General features: G+C 41.3%; 1 protein-coding gene across 6 annotated transcripts in view; it reads left to right on the forward strand.

Moving 5' to 3' along the window:
• Positions 1–10,428: 10,428 nt before the first annotated feature.
• Positions 10,429–16,190, forward strand: part of pdlim5a (PDZ and LIM domain 5a) — a 74,515-nt gene continuing 68,753 nt past the window's right edge. For all 6 annotated transcript variants that reach the window (XM_061038879.1, XM_061038880.1, XM_061038881.1 and 3 more), the window contains exons 1-2: positions 10,429–10,571; positions 11,143–11,439. In XM_061038879.1, the coding sequence (XP_060894862.1) occupies positions 11,341–11,439 (99 nt within the window). In that variant the 5' untranslated portion in view covers positions 10,429–10,571; positions 11,143–11,340. The remainder of the gene's footprint in view (positions 10,572–11,142; positions 11,440–16,190) is intronic.

Genomic DNA, 16,190 nt, shown 5'->3' on the forward strand with positions numbered 1-16,190 from the left:
TGGTAATGGAACAAACGAGGCTGTTGATCAAATGAGTCATACATTTTGTTTCAGCTCTTCTTTGGGTGACTTCTTTAATCATCATGTGGACACTGATTTGAAATACTGTAGAAGCTCCACTGTTCCCTTAAAGGCTTAAACCATTCCTATCCATATAAAGAGCATACTTGTACTTTTTCTGTTTCTTGTGAATGCTACTGCGATGTCGACACAGACTTGCCACTGTCGTCTTCCTACTTTGACAGGTAATGTCATTGGGTATACTTCTGATAAAACCGGTGAGTGTCCACAGTTTGAAAGCAAACAAACACTTTTCAAATGTGCAGCCATGCCTGGCTAAAAGAAGCTTGGCATTGATTTTTGGATCAGCTTTTATTTTGAGTTTTACAGTCTTTTAAAAAGAGTTGGGACAGATCCGATCTTATCTGTATCAGGTCCGATATTGACGTAATTTAGGTATCGGATATCGGACTGACAGCACCGATCCGCGTCACCTAACAAAAAAAATCTCTGGGCACTTTAAACATTTTCATTTCCACAGTCTCCCTTTGAAGACGTTCAGACTGAACCCACAAAAAGAGCTCACAAATCGTCTCCATCAAGACATTCAGACGAGATGGAACAGCTCCTTCTAAATGATAAAAACTCTTCAGTTTTAAAGATTTATTTTGAAAACCTTACAGTTGTTGCTGCTTCCTGTTTGTATGTGAAGCCGGCACAAAATTCAGACACATTTCTTTGGAATAGTTTTAATTTGTTAGCATTTTTATTTAGCTATTTATTTGCTCTTTGAATAAGAAATGCAATGTCAGGTTTTCTACAGTTTTGTGTAGCTTTACACATGATACCAACAACAACAATAAAACTATTAATTATGATTAAAAAAAACATCAGAATCAGTATTAATATCAGACCTGAAAAAAAAGTGGATCAGTGCATCTCTACTTTCAAACCAACATGCAGCCCACTATTTTCACTGCAAACTCATAATAATTCTAGCCTCTAAAATGTGGAAAATCTTTTCACTTTTATTGATTTTAAACAAAGAAGCCTCAAAGCATCAGGGCCACAGAGCAACTGCCAATCTACTGCAATGTTGAGAAACCAACAATGAAGCCCTCCCAAGTGGTTGGTTTGCGGAAACAAGCCCCTTGGGAGGTCTGTCATATTTAATGCGTTTTCTTACTTTTCTGGCATTGCAGACATGAAAAACCGTTTAAACACGTTTAGCAGACTGACCTGGTCCAGAAATATTCCAATCTAGCCAGGAGCAGGTGAATCAATCTCCTGCAATCCAGTCTCTGTTCCCCAAGGAGAGGAGGATCTCCATGTGATCGTGCATGCGCTCAAGTGTTTGTTATTAACATGCAGTATAGAGGTTATCGCGGTTTCTAACTCCAACAGCCGCTGGAGGCTTGTATATCTTTACCTAAGGACCCTCCTCGGCTCCCCAGGAGACCCGGATCAGTCAGCAATCAACTGGACACATGCATGCGAGTGCATCTCTCTCTGACACACACAGCATGTGTGAGATGCATCATTTCCTCGAGGACACTAAATTACAAATTAGCATCTGACTCCCAGCAGCAGAACCAGAGACCCCCAATATGTTCTCGTTCAACATGTACTGCTTTTCTTTTCTTTCTTCTTCGTTTTGAATAAATAGGATATACATCTGCCTCAAGTGCACATAACGAGACGGACTTGATTTGAAACCATAGTTTACAGTTAAAGAACAAATCTGACTGTCAACAGGGACACGAGCGTGTGCATGATGTGTGCTTCCTCAAGATGCCTCAAGAGGTAGCTCTTTCACACCTCATGTCCCTCATCAATCTGAGCTCTCGAAAGACAAACAAATACATTTTTGGCTTTTTCTTGGTGGCATGGTCGAGCCATGGTTCGCTTCATAACAGTTGGTCTTGTAACCTGTACAGATTTTTTCTCTCTCAACCATTATGATCTGATGGCAGCCCCCCAGGATGATGGACTTTTAATCTGTCTCAGCAGGGGAAGTAGAAATATACTTACTTGCATTTAAAACTGATACGTTACACTTAGATAAGCTAGTTCCAGATCCCTGGTATTTTCCATGTTGGCCATCTGAAGGAGCTTTTAATGAATTTAACCAGTAACAGTTAAGGTTTTTATGTCCTTACTTTAAGTCCCCCCATCACCCCAAAGAAAATAATTTTCCAGAAACACTGGATAAAGACATCAAAATCAATCACTAACTACACCTTTCTGCATTTAAAACGCATGAGCAATATAAATGAATATGGCCCTTTCATGGGTAATGACAGTAAACGGCCACTAGAGGGAAATAGTCAATCATTTCTAAAAGCAGTAAGGTCATACAATGTGGTAAACAGAGTCTCTGTAAATTGAGCCTCCCTTTGTGTTTGCTTGCTGTAAGAAATATTCCCAACGGGGAAGTGGATTAAAAACAAAAGCAAAGGAAAATTACAAAATGTCACAATAATTCAACGATACAAAAATCCACAAATGTTTATTTTAATTCCTGATGCACCTGTCATCCCAAATATTCAGATGACTGATTAAGTACATTAGTCGGAAGATGTCATAGTGTATTTTCATAGTATGACACATTATAATCTTAATTATAGTCTTTTTAAGTGGGTTAATGTGTGTGTAAGAGAGAGTGACAGATTGTATTACCTGCAGGGATTCATGAGCATGTGCAGCGAATCCAGTTTCATTTGCTCCCAACTGAAGCTGAAGAAGCACAACAACAGGTTTACAAGCATAACTGGACTTTGATATAAACCCTGCAGGAGACTGTTCTGGCTTAATGTGGATGGATGTGGTTACTTTTATTATGACCAGCTAATCTAGCCAGTGAGTGCAGAGTGATCCTTTTTTCTAACCAATCATTCCCATTTATCCAAGTGTGTTACACACATTACCTGGAGGTGGAGTGGACTCTCAGATACGTTTTCCTTCTTGTGTTACAGAGCACAGAGTCTTGATTTTAAAACCAGGCTCTGTCCCTATAAGTTGGCAATAAGTTCTTTGAGTAATATTTTTTCTTTAGAAGGGGTTCTTTCCTCATCATAGGAGATGCCAGACTAATCCACGCCCAATTAGGAAACACTGATGAACACTTACTGTAGATTAGCGTGCTGCGACCTTACAATGAGCCTTCAGAAAAAGAACTTAATAAGGGGCAGAGGTGAAAGGTAAATCGTTCAAAGGCACAGCTATACAGTAAGTAGCACTGCAGGGGAATTGAGATAGGGGGGAGGGGGGAGCAATGGGGGGCAATGTACAAAGCAAGTACGATTGATTTCTTGCAATAAACAGTAAACCATAAACAATCATGATCCAAATCAAAGTCATCACAAAAAGGATTTTTTAATTTCATATATGATTAAAACAAGAGCAAAGACGTCTGTAGCAATGCTAGAGTTAGGTACTTTGAGATAAAGCAGATTCTTTCAACTTTCTATGGAAACAGAAACACACAACTCCTGATAACTAGCAGCTGCCCGCCAGCTGTACATAAGGTTAACCCGGGGGTAAAAAGGCACATGGAAGAAGTAGCTTTCAGCACAGAGTATATTTATTTACTCTTAATTTTCCCATTGGATAATAATTGTTGGTGTAAAACGGAAATGTATGCCCATGGGCGGACTTGATGATTTGTCACTTCGCTTCCAAATTGGGAGGGGAAGGAGCGATTAAGAAGAGCAGCTGATCTTTAAGACTTGAATGTTGTGGATGGTCTCTATGAAATTAGTTTACTGTACGTCTCAAAGGACACACAACACTTGGCTTTTAAAATGCCTTTCTTCAATTGACCCAGACTTGACATAAGCATTTAGCACTGATGTGTACGATTGTGGTCAGCGACTGTGTGTGTGTGTGTGTGTGTGTGTGTGTGTGTGTGTGTGTGTGTGTGCACCTGTGTGTTCATGTCTCTGTGCAGCTCAAGCCAGACTTTTCTCAGTTTATCTTCCCTAGGAAGGACAATCACTCGGGCTGAGCTATCTGTCTCCCAGTGTGCTTGTCTGTCTATCTCTGTCTGCCTGGTTGGCTGGCAAACAGGGAGGAATATTTTCCACTGTTGAAGCAAGCAGTTATAAACAGTGACTGAGCTCACAGAGGAGATTCAGTGTACTGATAGCAGGCTCATCTCTCGGTTCCAGACAGGCTTTTAGTATTTCTTTAGAAATATGCGAATTATACCTATAAGTCTTGGGTTTGTTTCTGTTCAGTTCTTCAAGTTGTGAACTCATGGACATTAATGACCTTAAAGGAAGTTACATCCTTTTTGCAACTAATCAAGGCAAATCACATGTCTGGCCTAACATTGGCAGTGTTTTGGTACTGCAATGAGACAACCCAATATTGGGATGTCTAGAACTTGTATTTTTTTGAACAATGAAACATTTTTCATTTTTATAGTATTTGTATTTCTATAATTATTAACAGATTAACAACGACAACAACAAATTGTACTATTTATCTAGTAGCAAAAAAGTTTAGGTCATTCAGATCTTTAATGTCCTTTATGTTATTGGATTAAAAAGCTGTTTCAGTTGACTTCATTGATAAGTATAATTGAGTATCATCTGCATAACAATGAAAATGAATGGAGTGTTTGAGGTCTGTGACTGACTACATCATAGAGGACTTATCATTAACACTTACAAACTGAAATTGATCTGACAAATATGAATTAAACCAACTTCTGTAAGGTCAATAAGATGGTTGATGGTGTCAACACCAAGATCTGCAGTAACAGAACAAGTACAGAGAGACACACATTTATCTATTGCTTTTCTATTCATTGGTTTAACTAAATCAGAGGTTCTCAAATGGTCGAGCCTCAGTATATATATATTACTACTATAATATATAATATTACTCCATGAAAAACACCCATATTTCTAAGATTTTTAAGACAAAATTGTGCAGTTTGGACCTCAGACAGTACAAAACGTGATAGAACAAAGAAACTGAATGAAACAGACTGGCTGAAAAAAGCGCTTTATAGACTTCTTGACAGTATTTTTTCTTCACTGAGAAACTAATGTACTAAAGTATTTTAAACATTCCACAGTTTAATACCTTACATTAGCTCCATTAACTGTTTACATTACCTTTAGCTAATTTCATAAAACGTATCCTTTATTTTTTTTCCCAGGCACCTATAGGGAAAAAATTGCTTAACAGTAACAAAATTCAAAGTGTTTATCTTTGTATTTCTGTTCACATTCACAATAAATTCCATATGGCTAATAACATTTCTAGTCATCAATGTATCATACCACCTTTACTAATTTGGCAAGAACATTTTCATCCAGTAAATCAAACCCAGAGGAACCATTCTTCCCACTGCACTGGCAAAAAAAATCTTAGCAGAGAAAAAGGCTAGTGCCAATCCCTACCCCTAACTGTGCAGTATTTACAGTAATGGTTTGTGGGATTAGTAAGGCTTATATCAGTCTGGAGAGGTCAGACTGATTAGATGGCTGCCAGACAAATACTCTCCCCAACATAAACAACTTTACATGTGTTTGTCTTCCTGTAGGTGATCGTGTATTCACCTCTGAGTGAAAGTATTGCTTGCCTTCTGAATGTTAAGTGTTTTTTTTTTGGTTACTATAGCACATCTGTCTAAAAGAGAAACATGGAAAACATGGATTTTCACCATTGAAACAGAATTTCCCCTCAAGAACTTTTAATATTGGTTCTTCATAGGGCGCCACTGCCCTACTGATAGTTTGCACACCCCATGTACAGGGACTGTAGGACGGCCCCGGTTCAAATCTGACCTTTGGCTGCTCTCCTACATGTCAATCCCAACTCTTGCTCTACCCGATTTCCAACCCTATCCACTGTCCTGTCTGTCGAAAAAATGAAAAGAATCTAAAAAAAAAGGTTCTTCATATTCTCACCCTTGCTTTGTCAAGATCTGATAAAAAAGAATCATCATACTTGTTACATAATGTTCACATTTTGTAGCCCCAGCACATAAGAAAGGTTTATTAAACAATGAAATATTTGTCAGTATTGAGAGCAGAGATTGGACTGAAAAAAAAGCTGATTTAGAATTAATGCTATTCAGACCACAGCTGTTGTCTTCAAGCTTGACCTCAAGCATACAAATTATACACGAGAGAGATTGTATATGCATGTCGACCCTACAGGTTCTGTGTGTGTGTGTGTGTGTGTGTGTGTGTGTGTGTGTGTGTGTGTGTGTGTGTGTGTGTGTGTGTGTGTGTGTGTGTGTGTGTGTGTGTGTGTGTTTGGGGGGCAGCTGGTAGAGCAGGGGTGGGTGTTCCCCTTTTACTCACATGGATGATGCATTAAATGTCATCAGAGGGGCAAGATTATCATACCGTGTAGGGGTGGAGCTGGTTGGGGTGTGTGTGCATGTGGGTGTTCATGTGTGCGTGTGGTAGGGGGCTGCTAAGCTGTGATCATTAAGCGAGGGGAGAGGTGAGCATATGGGGACTGGAATAGACCATTTCACAGAACAAAAGACCGGCAGGGTGTCTGAGGTTTCTTGCTGCAGCACACTCTCTATTGTTAGTGTTTGATATCATTATCCTGTGGACCCCAAATCTCCTTTGTTCTCTCCGTTACAGCGTTTGGCCAGTGGCCATTTCTTGACAATAAAAACCAATTCATCAAATGTATTACAAAAGTATAGTAGTATTGTGAGACCTACGGCTGGGCCCATATTTTAGAAATTATATCTTCATGGGACTCAAAACCAGCACTCTTATCACATGGGAATCAGACATGGGGTTAACCGTACCACAGTGCAGGTTTTCATGATTTATAAAGACTTCTGTTTTTAATTGTTTCATTTGTGGCAGACAACCTTATCTCAATTCTATCAACAACACTGTGCAGTATACACCGTCAGGTTTACAATGATCATACAACTATACTACAACTATTTTTCAAGGATAGTTCTCTTGAAATACAGTATTCTCAACTCAACTCAACTTTATTTATATAGCACTTTACACACAACACAGTCGATCCAAAGTGCTGAACAGCGCAGATAGAAAAAGCAAAGCATTAGAAAGTAACAGACAAGAACAACAACAATCAAAATGAAAGTACAAGTAATAATTAAGTCCAGTGTAACAAAATACTAACAGAGCTATGGATTTTCTGCTTGAGCGGGGGCAAGTCCATTTAATGCCTTAAACACAGTCAACAGTATTTTAAAATCAATCCTCAGCCAGTGTAAGGAGGAAAGAACTGGAGTGATGTGATCTCTTCTGTTTGACCGTGTTAGGACTCTGGCTGCTGAATTTTATACGAGCTGAAGACGGGATAGAGATGACTTCTGAGCGATAGCATCATCTGCAGTAGACCGGATAAACACTACAGAAACAGATTTTTTTCTTTCGACTTTATTTAGACAGGACAGCTGAAGATAGACAGGAAAAAGAGAGTGGGGGGTTGACATGCATCAAAAAGCGTCAGGATCCGCAATCGAACCTTGGACTAAGGCTATTCCTAGTTGACTAATTTTCGAGATTTAAATTCCATTTCATCGACTAGACTCAGAAACAGAAACAGTAAAAACTGAGCACAATGTATTTCATAATGTCAGCGGGTAAACATGTCAGTGTGCCTTCGGTCCGCCCTGCTGCTTAACATCCACATGAAAGTTATGCAAAGCTTCGGTCATTAAGCCAGCTTAAGGTGAAACAGTTTACATACAATTTTATCTTAATTTTCTGGATCAAAATACTGCTAAACTCGTTACTTCTAGATGCTATCTGTTCACTGTGCTTGCTTTATAGGTAAGTTTATTGGTTCAAGTGAAAGAGGCCGGGGGTAGATTTTGTGTCTCCGACAGCTAGCTCCCTTCTGCTCATGTCTTGGCTCCAAATGACATGACCAGCACAATATGTAAGGGCCTGTTGTGGGGGGTGTATTGGCTTTAATTTGACCCGGTACTTTAACTGTGATATAGTAATCATACCTCTCTTCTTTATCACCATGATCGTCTCCTTCCATCTCTAGGTGTCAGTAACCCAAGACTTTAAATCATTAAAATACATACTCTTGTTTTTTTATTTTTACGTTTTTTCTCCCTGTGATTCTGATTTGACTTGATTCACTTAATTATCCTGAGATACTCCTGACCTAAAGCACACTGTGTAAAATGTAAGATAATGTCTCGAGCTAGACAGGAAAGGAGAGGATGTTCTGTAAACTGTTGTTACAGGATACAACATGTGAAAAAGCTTATCGGTGTTGTGCAGTGTTTTTAATTAATTTAACAACAGGCATTAACCTGGTTTCATTGGGCTAGGCAGATTTAGTCTTAGACAAGGCATCAAACAAACAAGTCTAACCAAGGGCGGGCTCCCACATTGCCCATTCCATTTCCCATGAAGATGTGTCCTAATCCTAACATGAGGGAGCAACCATCTGTGCTATAGCTCAGAATCATCGCCGGGCTTTTTGTAATTACATTTGTTGTTAAATTGTAGTTATAGCTCTAACCCCCATCTAGACCCTCGTAGCTCCGCAGCGGAAACGGGTTTAATGACTCCACCGCTTCTCTGCTCCTCCCAGCACCTGCTCCCCCATTGTTCAACATGTCTGCGTTGAAGAAGTGATGTGTTCTGTGTCTAACCTTTATTAACAGGATAATGATGAGCATTGTGTTTTTTGAGTTTATTATTCTTCTGATCTTTTTTTTTTTTTTTTAACTTAAACCCTTTTTATTTCAGGGCCTTCTGTCTTTATTTGATAGGAGAGTGGATAGAGGAGGAAATTGGGAGCGAGAGAGAGCGTGGGGAACGACATGCAGGCCTTAGGTCAGACTTGAACTGGGGCCTTCCGCTTGGAGGACTAAAGCCTCTGGGGCGCGACCTCACCGCTAGGCAATCAGTGGCCCATATTCTTAAAATCTTATTTATTTATCTTACTTATATTCACACACACACACACACACACACACACACACACACACACACACACACACACAAAACTCCTGATAAAAATGAGCTGCATGTGTGAACGCAGACGGTCTAAACTTTCCCTCCGACCACACCATGAATTTTTCCTGCCACCCCACTAGGGTGTACGAGATTTCTGTGCACGTAATGAAACTTCTTCAATATGTTTTCTGTTTGCTAGAATGTTTTATCTCCTCTCTTTTTTGATGCAAAGGATACATGTAGCATTATAAGGGCAAAAACAGTCAGTCATTACAGCATCGGACTCAGTTGCTGGTCCACCATTTCCACATCGTTCTTTATATGTCATGTCCTGCTTCCTGAGATCCCCACCTCCCATCCGACAGGGATAGTCTCCTCACTGTGAGATGCATGTGCGAACAACTTTCTCAGGAAGATTTCAGGGCAGTCTGCCTGAAATTTTACATTTTAAGGAGTGCAAATGTGAAAATGGCTTCTGTAAGTCATTTTTTGAAGAACTTGTACTCCCCGTCCAGCCACTTTCCTCTTCCCTCCACGTCCAACTTCTCCATCACAGTTCCTGCAAAGAGCACAGCTATGACTTGGCAAGAAGTACTGATCTGTGTGTGTGTGTGGGTGCGTGTGTGTGTGTGTGTGATATGGGCCAAGAAAAGGAATGGGATGAGTTTAAAATTGAGCCACTTCTTTATCACTCTAAATACAAAGTCAATAGCCAATCTGTCTGGCCTAGAGAAGGAGGAACGCCAAGGCACAAGTGCAGCCGGAGAAGATGTGCCAGCTGTCTAGACTTTAATAATGAAGGAACTGATAAATAAGCAGGATGGAAATGATGGTGTACATTACATTTCTGCACAAATGTACAGAAAAGGGGGGGGAAGAGATCAGTTAAATGCTCGGTTATTTAACCTTGGCGCTCACAGAAGAAGAGTTAGAATCAGGTAAAAAGAAGAAATAGTGGAACAACCGAGATGATCCCGAGTTAAAGGTAACCTTTGTGAAGCCTTTGGGAAGTGTTCTCGGGTCATGATCTGGTTACGGACTTGTTCCCCCTTAAATCAAAAAGCCTAGACCGCTGAGTCCATGTTCCCAAAATATCCGGATGAAAGACAAACCGTCCCCTCCCTCCCCTTGTCATTCTCTCTGTGTGCACTGCTCCCACACTCTTTTCCTTAATCTGCCCCTGTCACCCCCCCCCCCCCTTTCCTCTACCCCCCCCCCCCCCTCCTCTTCCTCATTTTCTTCCCTGAGGGATGTCTCCTCCCATCCCCTAATCTCCCCCTTCTTATCATCCCCTTTGATTTCTCCTCCTCTCCTGTGTTCCCCTCACTCCACCCCATGGGCCATTCCCCACCTCTTTCTCCTCCCTCCCTCTCTCCTCCCAACCCTAACCTCTACACTCGCTCTCTTCCTCTCCTCCTCCTCGCTCCCCTCCTCCTCCCACCTTTCCCCTCCCCTCCGTCATTAGCTGGTATATAAGAGCATTGCATCCCTCCGCAGCGCTCTCACACACACACATGCACACAGTGTGTTGACTGGGAAGGGGATAGTCCAGGGGAAACTAGGGATTACATTGTCTACCTGCTTGTGGAGGAATTATTCCCCCTCTCTGGAATAACCATTAAAGAGGTACAGCCTTTCCTTTGACATGATCATAGCTCTGATATTGAGAAAAATGCTGCAATTAAGTGTTGACTGTGTTTGCCCTCTTGGGAGGAGATCCTGATTGATTATGTAAGTCAATCAAGCTTCCAAGCTGCTGCATAATAATCAGATAGAAATACTTTTTTTTTTTTATTCTGCATGTGTGCATGTATGTGTTTACATTTTTCTGTACTAGAAAAAAATCGTGCAGCCAGATTTATAACGGATTCATCATCATTTTCTTCACTTATCATCTACCATAAATATTCAATTATATGTTGTTGGTATGTTTACTTTAAAGTTGTGTTTGTTTTGAGTAATGTCATTATATATGTTTTTTTTTGTAGTCACTGGTGCCTCTAATCTCCCTTTTCATTGTCCTCTTGACCCCTCTGTTTCCTCATTTGATGCATCCACACAAACACACACACACACACACACACACACACACACACACACACACACACACACACATTTTCCAGGCACTTCCTTTGTCTTATATAAAACCTCACAATCTAAATCTAACGTGTGCCTTTCTTCCATATCTTCCCTCCAGATCTTGCAACAACACCTCAAAAGGGAAGCCACAGAAGTCCTGACAGAAATTCTTACCCATCATCAAAACCCAGTGACATCATCATTATCATCACCTGACCTGCCGCAGATTTTTCCAGCTCCTGGCATCAACAACTAACTTGTCAGTAACATCAGCACCGAGAGCGTGTTTTTTTTCTTCACATCGTCAGCAGAGATCATGAGCAGCACCTACAACGCCACGCTGTTAGGACCCGCCCCCTGGGGCTTCAGGCTGCAGGGGGGGAAGGACTTCAACATGCCCCTCACCATCTCCAGGGTGAGTCAATAACAAATGATATGTCCTCTCCTGCACACACACACACAAAAAAACCCTGCATGGTTTATCTCCATTCACATGTATTAGAATGGCATTCCTCAAATGATGGCCGATAAGGATGACAACTGGTTTCCATGCCTCCCTCTCTCCTCACCCTCCTCTCTATCTGGTGGTCTTTTCACCACCTCTCCCCGTTCCTAGTGTCTTCTTTGACTCAACCACCACCACACTTGTGATAGCTCCGGTGCTCACTGAATCATACGCCATCTGTCATGTATTGACCACACAGGAAAACCTTCTTTCTCTCGCTCTCCGTGCGCATTCCACTTAACTGTCTGTGGTGAAAGTGCAGCAATCAAAGTTCTGGCGCACAAAATCTTGGCTCCGGTCCCTCATGTGTGAACAAGTAACTTGATGGTCCCTTGGTTTCCCTTGCCGTTCGTTCTTACCTTTTGTTGCCCTTTTGAAATCTGTTCTTCATTCACACATTAGAGGTCAGACAAACACAAACTCCCTCATCGTTTAAACCCGAGTCTGATCCTGACACGAGATTATCCTTTCCAAAGTTTTCCTTGAGCTTCTGTTTCATTCTGCGGGGACGCAGCAGCTTCAGGGGCGTGCACAACTTCACACACACACACACACACACACACAGACACACGCAGTATATTCACACGCACTGACATTGGCAGCGCACAGGCTCATAGCAACATGAGACTGATGATGGATGGCTTGCCAGGTTCTGTGCCAATCCCCCTAGGGGCCGCTTTGGGTTGCCATGTTTGTGTTATTACTTTGGATGTGATACTTTTCCCACTAACTGAAGCCATGTGTGTATTTTTACCACAGTTGTGCGAGTGTGTGTGTGTGTGTGTGTGTGTGTGTGTGTGTGTGTGTGTGTGTCAGTGCCTGAAAGTGTGTGCATGGACTAGAAATCGTTGGAGACGCTATCTGGGTATCTGAGAGGAAAACAAATGACAGACAGGAGACAAAATAGGAAAAGAAAGGCGAGAAGATAAAAAGTGACAAGCTCGGATTATACTCCGTACACAATTATGAACTTTGACATGTGGACGCTGTCACATCTGAAAGACTTCTTTGAGAGAAACTTTCTGCTTTGTATAAAAATCATACAAGATGTTGATAAATGGATATAAATGTTGATGTTGGTAGTAAAGGTTTTCCTACTCCCAGAGAAGGTCAGGATAAGCAGCCTCCTCTGACCTTTACTGCAGCATCACGATGACGGTAAAATGGTTTGGGGCGGCTGTGGATCAGTTGGTAGAGACGGTCGGGGGTTCGATCCCCGGCTCCTGCAGCCACATGTCTGATGTGTCCTTGAGCAAGACACTTAACCCAAGTTGCTCATGCTGCATGTCTGTGCTGTATTAATGTGTGTGAATGGGATTAGTTAATACTGATGGACTCTTTACACAGCAGACTCTACCATCAGTGTGTGAATGTGTAGGTGTGACCTGCAGTGTAAAAGCACTTTGAGTAGTCAGAAGACTAGAAAAGTGCTAAACAAGCTCTAACTATTTCATTTCCTAAAAAACTTTCTTTTGAATTTGAGGATTTCTAAACGTTTTATGTATGATTTCTTTGTTACTAATTACCTCAAAGCGATGTTTTATGTGACTGAGGCTCAAGATGTTCTGATGATCGATACTTTTTAAATGTGTAAATTTTGAACAGAACTTGCATCCTGTTTTCGATGAGCGAGTTGTTAAACTTTGGACCTCTAAGAGGAGAGAAATGTAGATTAAGAGAGGAGCAGAGCGGGAGCATGTGTCTGAATGTATACTGTCATATTGATAGGCAGACGAAGTGAAAGAATCTCCATGCTGTAGACGGAGTCTCGGGGTGACAGGAGGACTGATGACAGCCGGTCTACATGCCACATACATGATGTCACCCAATGAGTCATCTATCTAGATCTGCCCCTCTGCCGTCTTCATGCTTATCATACCTTCATTCTCTTCCTTCCTTTCTATTTGTTTGTCCCCCTTCCCCTCATTCTCTCTCTGTAACCACATGATTGGGTGATAGGGATATCTAAATATTTTTTCTGTAAATGAAAAACAAAAAAAAGTGAGTTCAAAGTCAAATCAGCATCGACCAAATGCCAAACGTCACACACGGACTTTAAGTGAAAGCCAGCTGCACAATATCCACATGTATGTGAAACATGACATGAAATCAACTAGAAAAAGCTCCTTAAATAAAGTAAAAATAAATAAGAAATGTTCTTTTTCTGTGTATTTTGTTATGCAGGCATTTTTTTTGTTTTAACCAGAGAGAGAGAAAGAGAGAGAGAGAGAGAGAGAGAGAGAGAGAGAGAGAGAGAGAGAGAGAGAGAGAGAGAGAGTCTGAGGCAGGTGAAGAGGGACAGACAGTCAGGGTAGAACAACATTATTTAAACATAAACTATATTGATATAAATTGTATTATTTTACCCTATACCCAGAGGCGTATCCAGAGGGGTTGCCAGGGGTTGCATGGGCCCCCCTAGAAAGCTGATTGGCCAACCCAGACAGAAAATCCTAAACTGTGATGGGCTATCGGCCCTGTCAGAGACGGGACTTGTCTTAAAACAAACTATTAGGTCAATTAATGAAGCATATTTTCTTCTTCTGTACTGTAAACGTTCAGTGCCTTGCTCAAGGGCACCTCGGCAGTGCTCAGGAAGTGAAAAGACCAATTTCCAGATTTGGTTTCGCACCAGGACTTGAACCAAGTCTGTACAGACTGAGCTACTGCCGCCCCCAAACACTCCATCTTAATTGAATTGAACTAAATGTGTTGGGACAATGACATTGCCAGTCAGACTGTGCAGGAATTTGAATATTCATTTTTATATATTTGTGTGTGTTTGTGCACACATCACACTTCAGGCGGCCCCTGCATGAGTCAGTGCCCCAGTTGGGCAACGGCCACCCCAGTCAAAGAAGTCCGGGCACGCCCCTGTATATATCTCGTTTGAAAACAAATCCATAGATCTTTAAATCTTGATATATCGCCCGTACCCTACATAATACTTCTGTGTTTTATTAGTCTGTGGCGTTTTTATCTTCCATAAGAAATGACTCACTGCTAGCAAACAATATACTTAAGTCTAGATACAAGAAACAAGCCAAACCTACATCTTATACCACCTATTAAATCCATTTTATGATGATGAAGGGCAGTGTTTGTGACCGCTAATCACACATCGTCTGCCCATATACACTGGCACACACAACAGCTTCACTCACAGTCTGCTCTGTGCCTGTTAGACCACAAAGCTGGTTCTAAGAAGGTATAGAGGAGGGGTCATTAAAGAACACACACCGCTGCTGCCAAACCACACACACACACACACTTACAGCTGCTGTTGCTATACGTACATGAACACACCGTGTGTTTTTGTTTAAGGCCCATGTCAAAGCAGAAGCATTAACACATTGTATTGTTTCAAAAGCACAAGTGTACGTCCTGAACTATCTGCCCTGCGAGCGCTGTTTTCTTCTCTTCTTGCAATTTAGAAAAACAGCTTCATTGCAAGCCAAGATTGACATTGTTGCTTCTCAAAGTGCCAATGAAACCTTTTACAACGGCATTCCAGTCAAACATTGTCCATAAAAGGAGATATTTACAGCAGAAAGGAAGTGATTGTAGTGAAAGTAGCGTGCCTGCGGACGCTCTTAATGGATTTAACTAGAAACACAGATTAGGTTTTTGATCGGTTGAAAGCCTTAAAGAGAATCATTTCTGTTGTTTGGCAACATGGATGCACCAGAAGCACCATATTACCTTATTATGTTTCCTTTTTTTTAGTGAAGCAACCCCTGAATGAAAATACTGCAAGAAAGAGGAAACCGATTCCCGTTGATCTTCATGAAAACCATTTTTTAGGAATTCAATTTACGTCTTTTAAGGGCTCAGAGGATTTTTGAAGAACGAGGTCTCTCGTGTGTGGAGTCGAGCCGAGAGAAGAGCTGCCTGCCTTCTGTTCCCCGGTTAAATTTACAACACAGTGAATCAATATTTAAACCTTTACCCAGAGCAGTCCACTTACAAGATCCACTGCTAAAATAATTTAAGGGGAGGGCAGCCCAGGGGAGCGTGTGCATTAGGCTTCTAAGAATAGACGCATCACTTTACAGGTCGCCTCCCATGACCGCACCCACTCCTGAAAAAGTGGTCTGGGATCTGTACCCGTGTTTTAAGAGCTTCTGGATCTAGGCTTGATATTTAACAGAGAGCAGAAAGGGAAAATGAGATTTTACAACATTTGAAAAGCCCTTCTTTAACATTTGTTGAATCAAATACTGTGTGTATATCGTTTTAGTTTTACTTTTATTTGACCAGCAAGACCAATCGAGGTTAAAAATCTATTTAGCAAAGGAGACCTGGCCCTGGTAGCAGCCGTACAAAATAACAATATCGGCCCTGTTGGCAGCCATTGGTCCATCCGGAGCTAAAGTGGCATTCACCAATGTAAGTAGCTGTCGTGTCATTGTGTAGAATCATTTTAATGCTGGCAGTATACCTGACTCCTGATTTAGAGAGGAGGGTTTTTATTGGGCGTAAGTAATCATCTGTTGGACAAACTCTCTGATTTGTTTTCATGCTCAAACTCAGAAAGAAAAGTCAGCAGAGAAAGACCTGGAGTAAAACAGGTACTTGTGATTGGTCTTGAGACCACTTTTTGAAGGTCTCGGGCCTCGTCTTGCATTTTCTCTCGGTCTTGTCTCGGTCTCAGACTGGGC

Source organism: Labrus mixtus, chromosome 5 (genome assembly GCF_963584025.1).
Source record: "Labrus mixtus chromosome 5, fLabMix1.1, whole genome shotgun sequence".
NCBI classification, from domain to species: domain Eukaryota; kingdom Metazoa; phylum Chordata; class Actinopteri; order Labriformes; family Labridae; genus Labrus; species Labrus mixtus.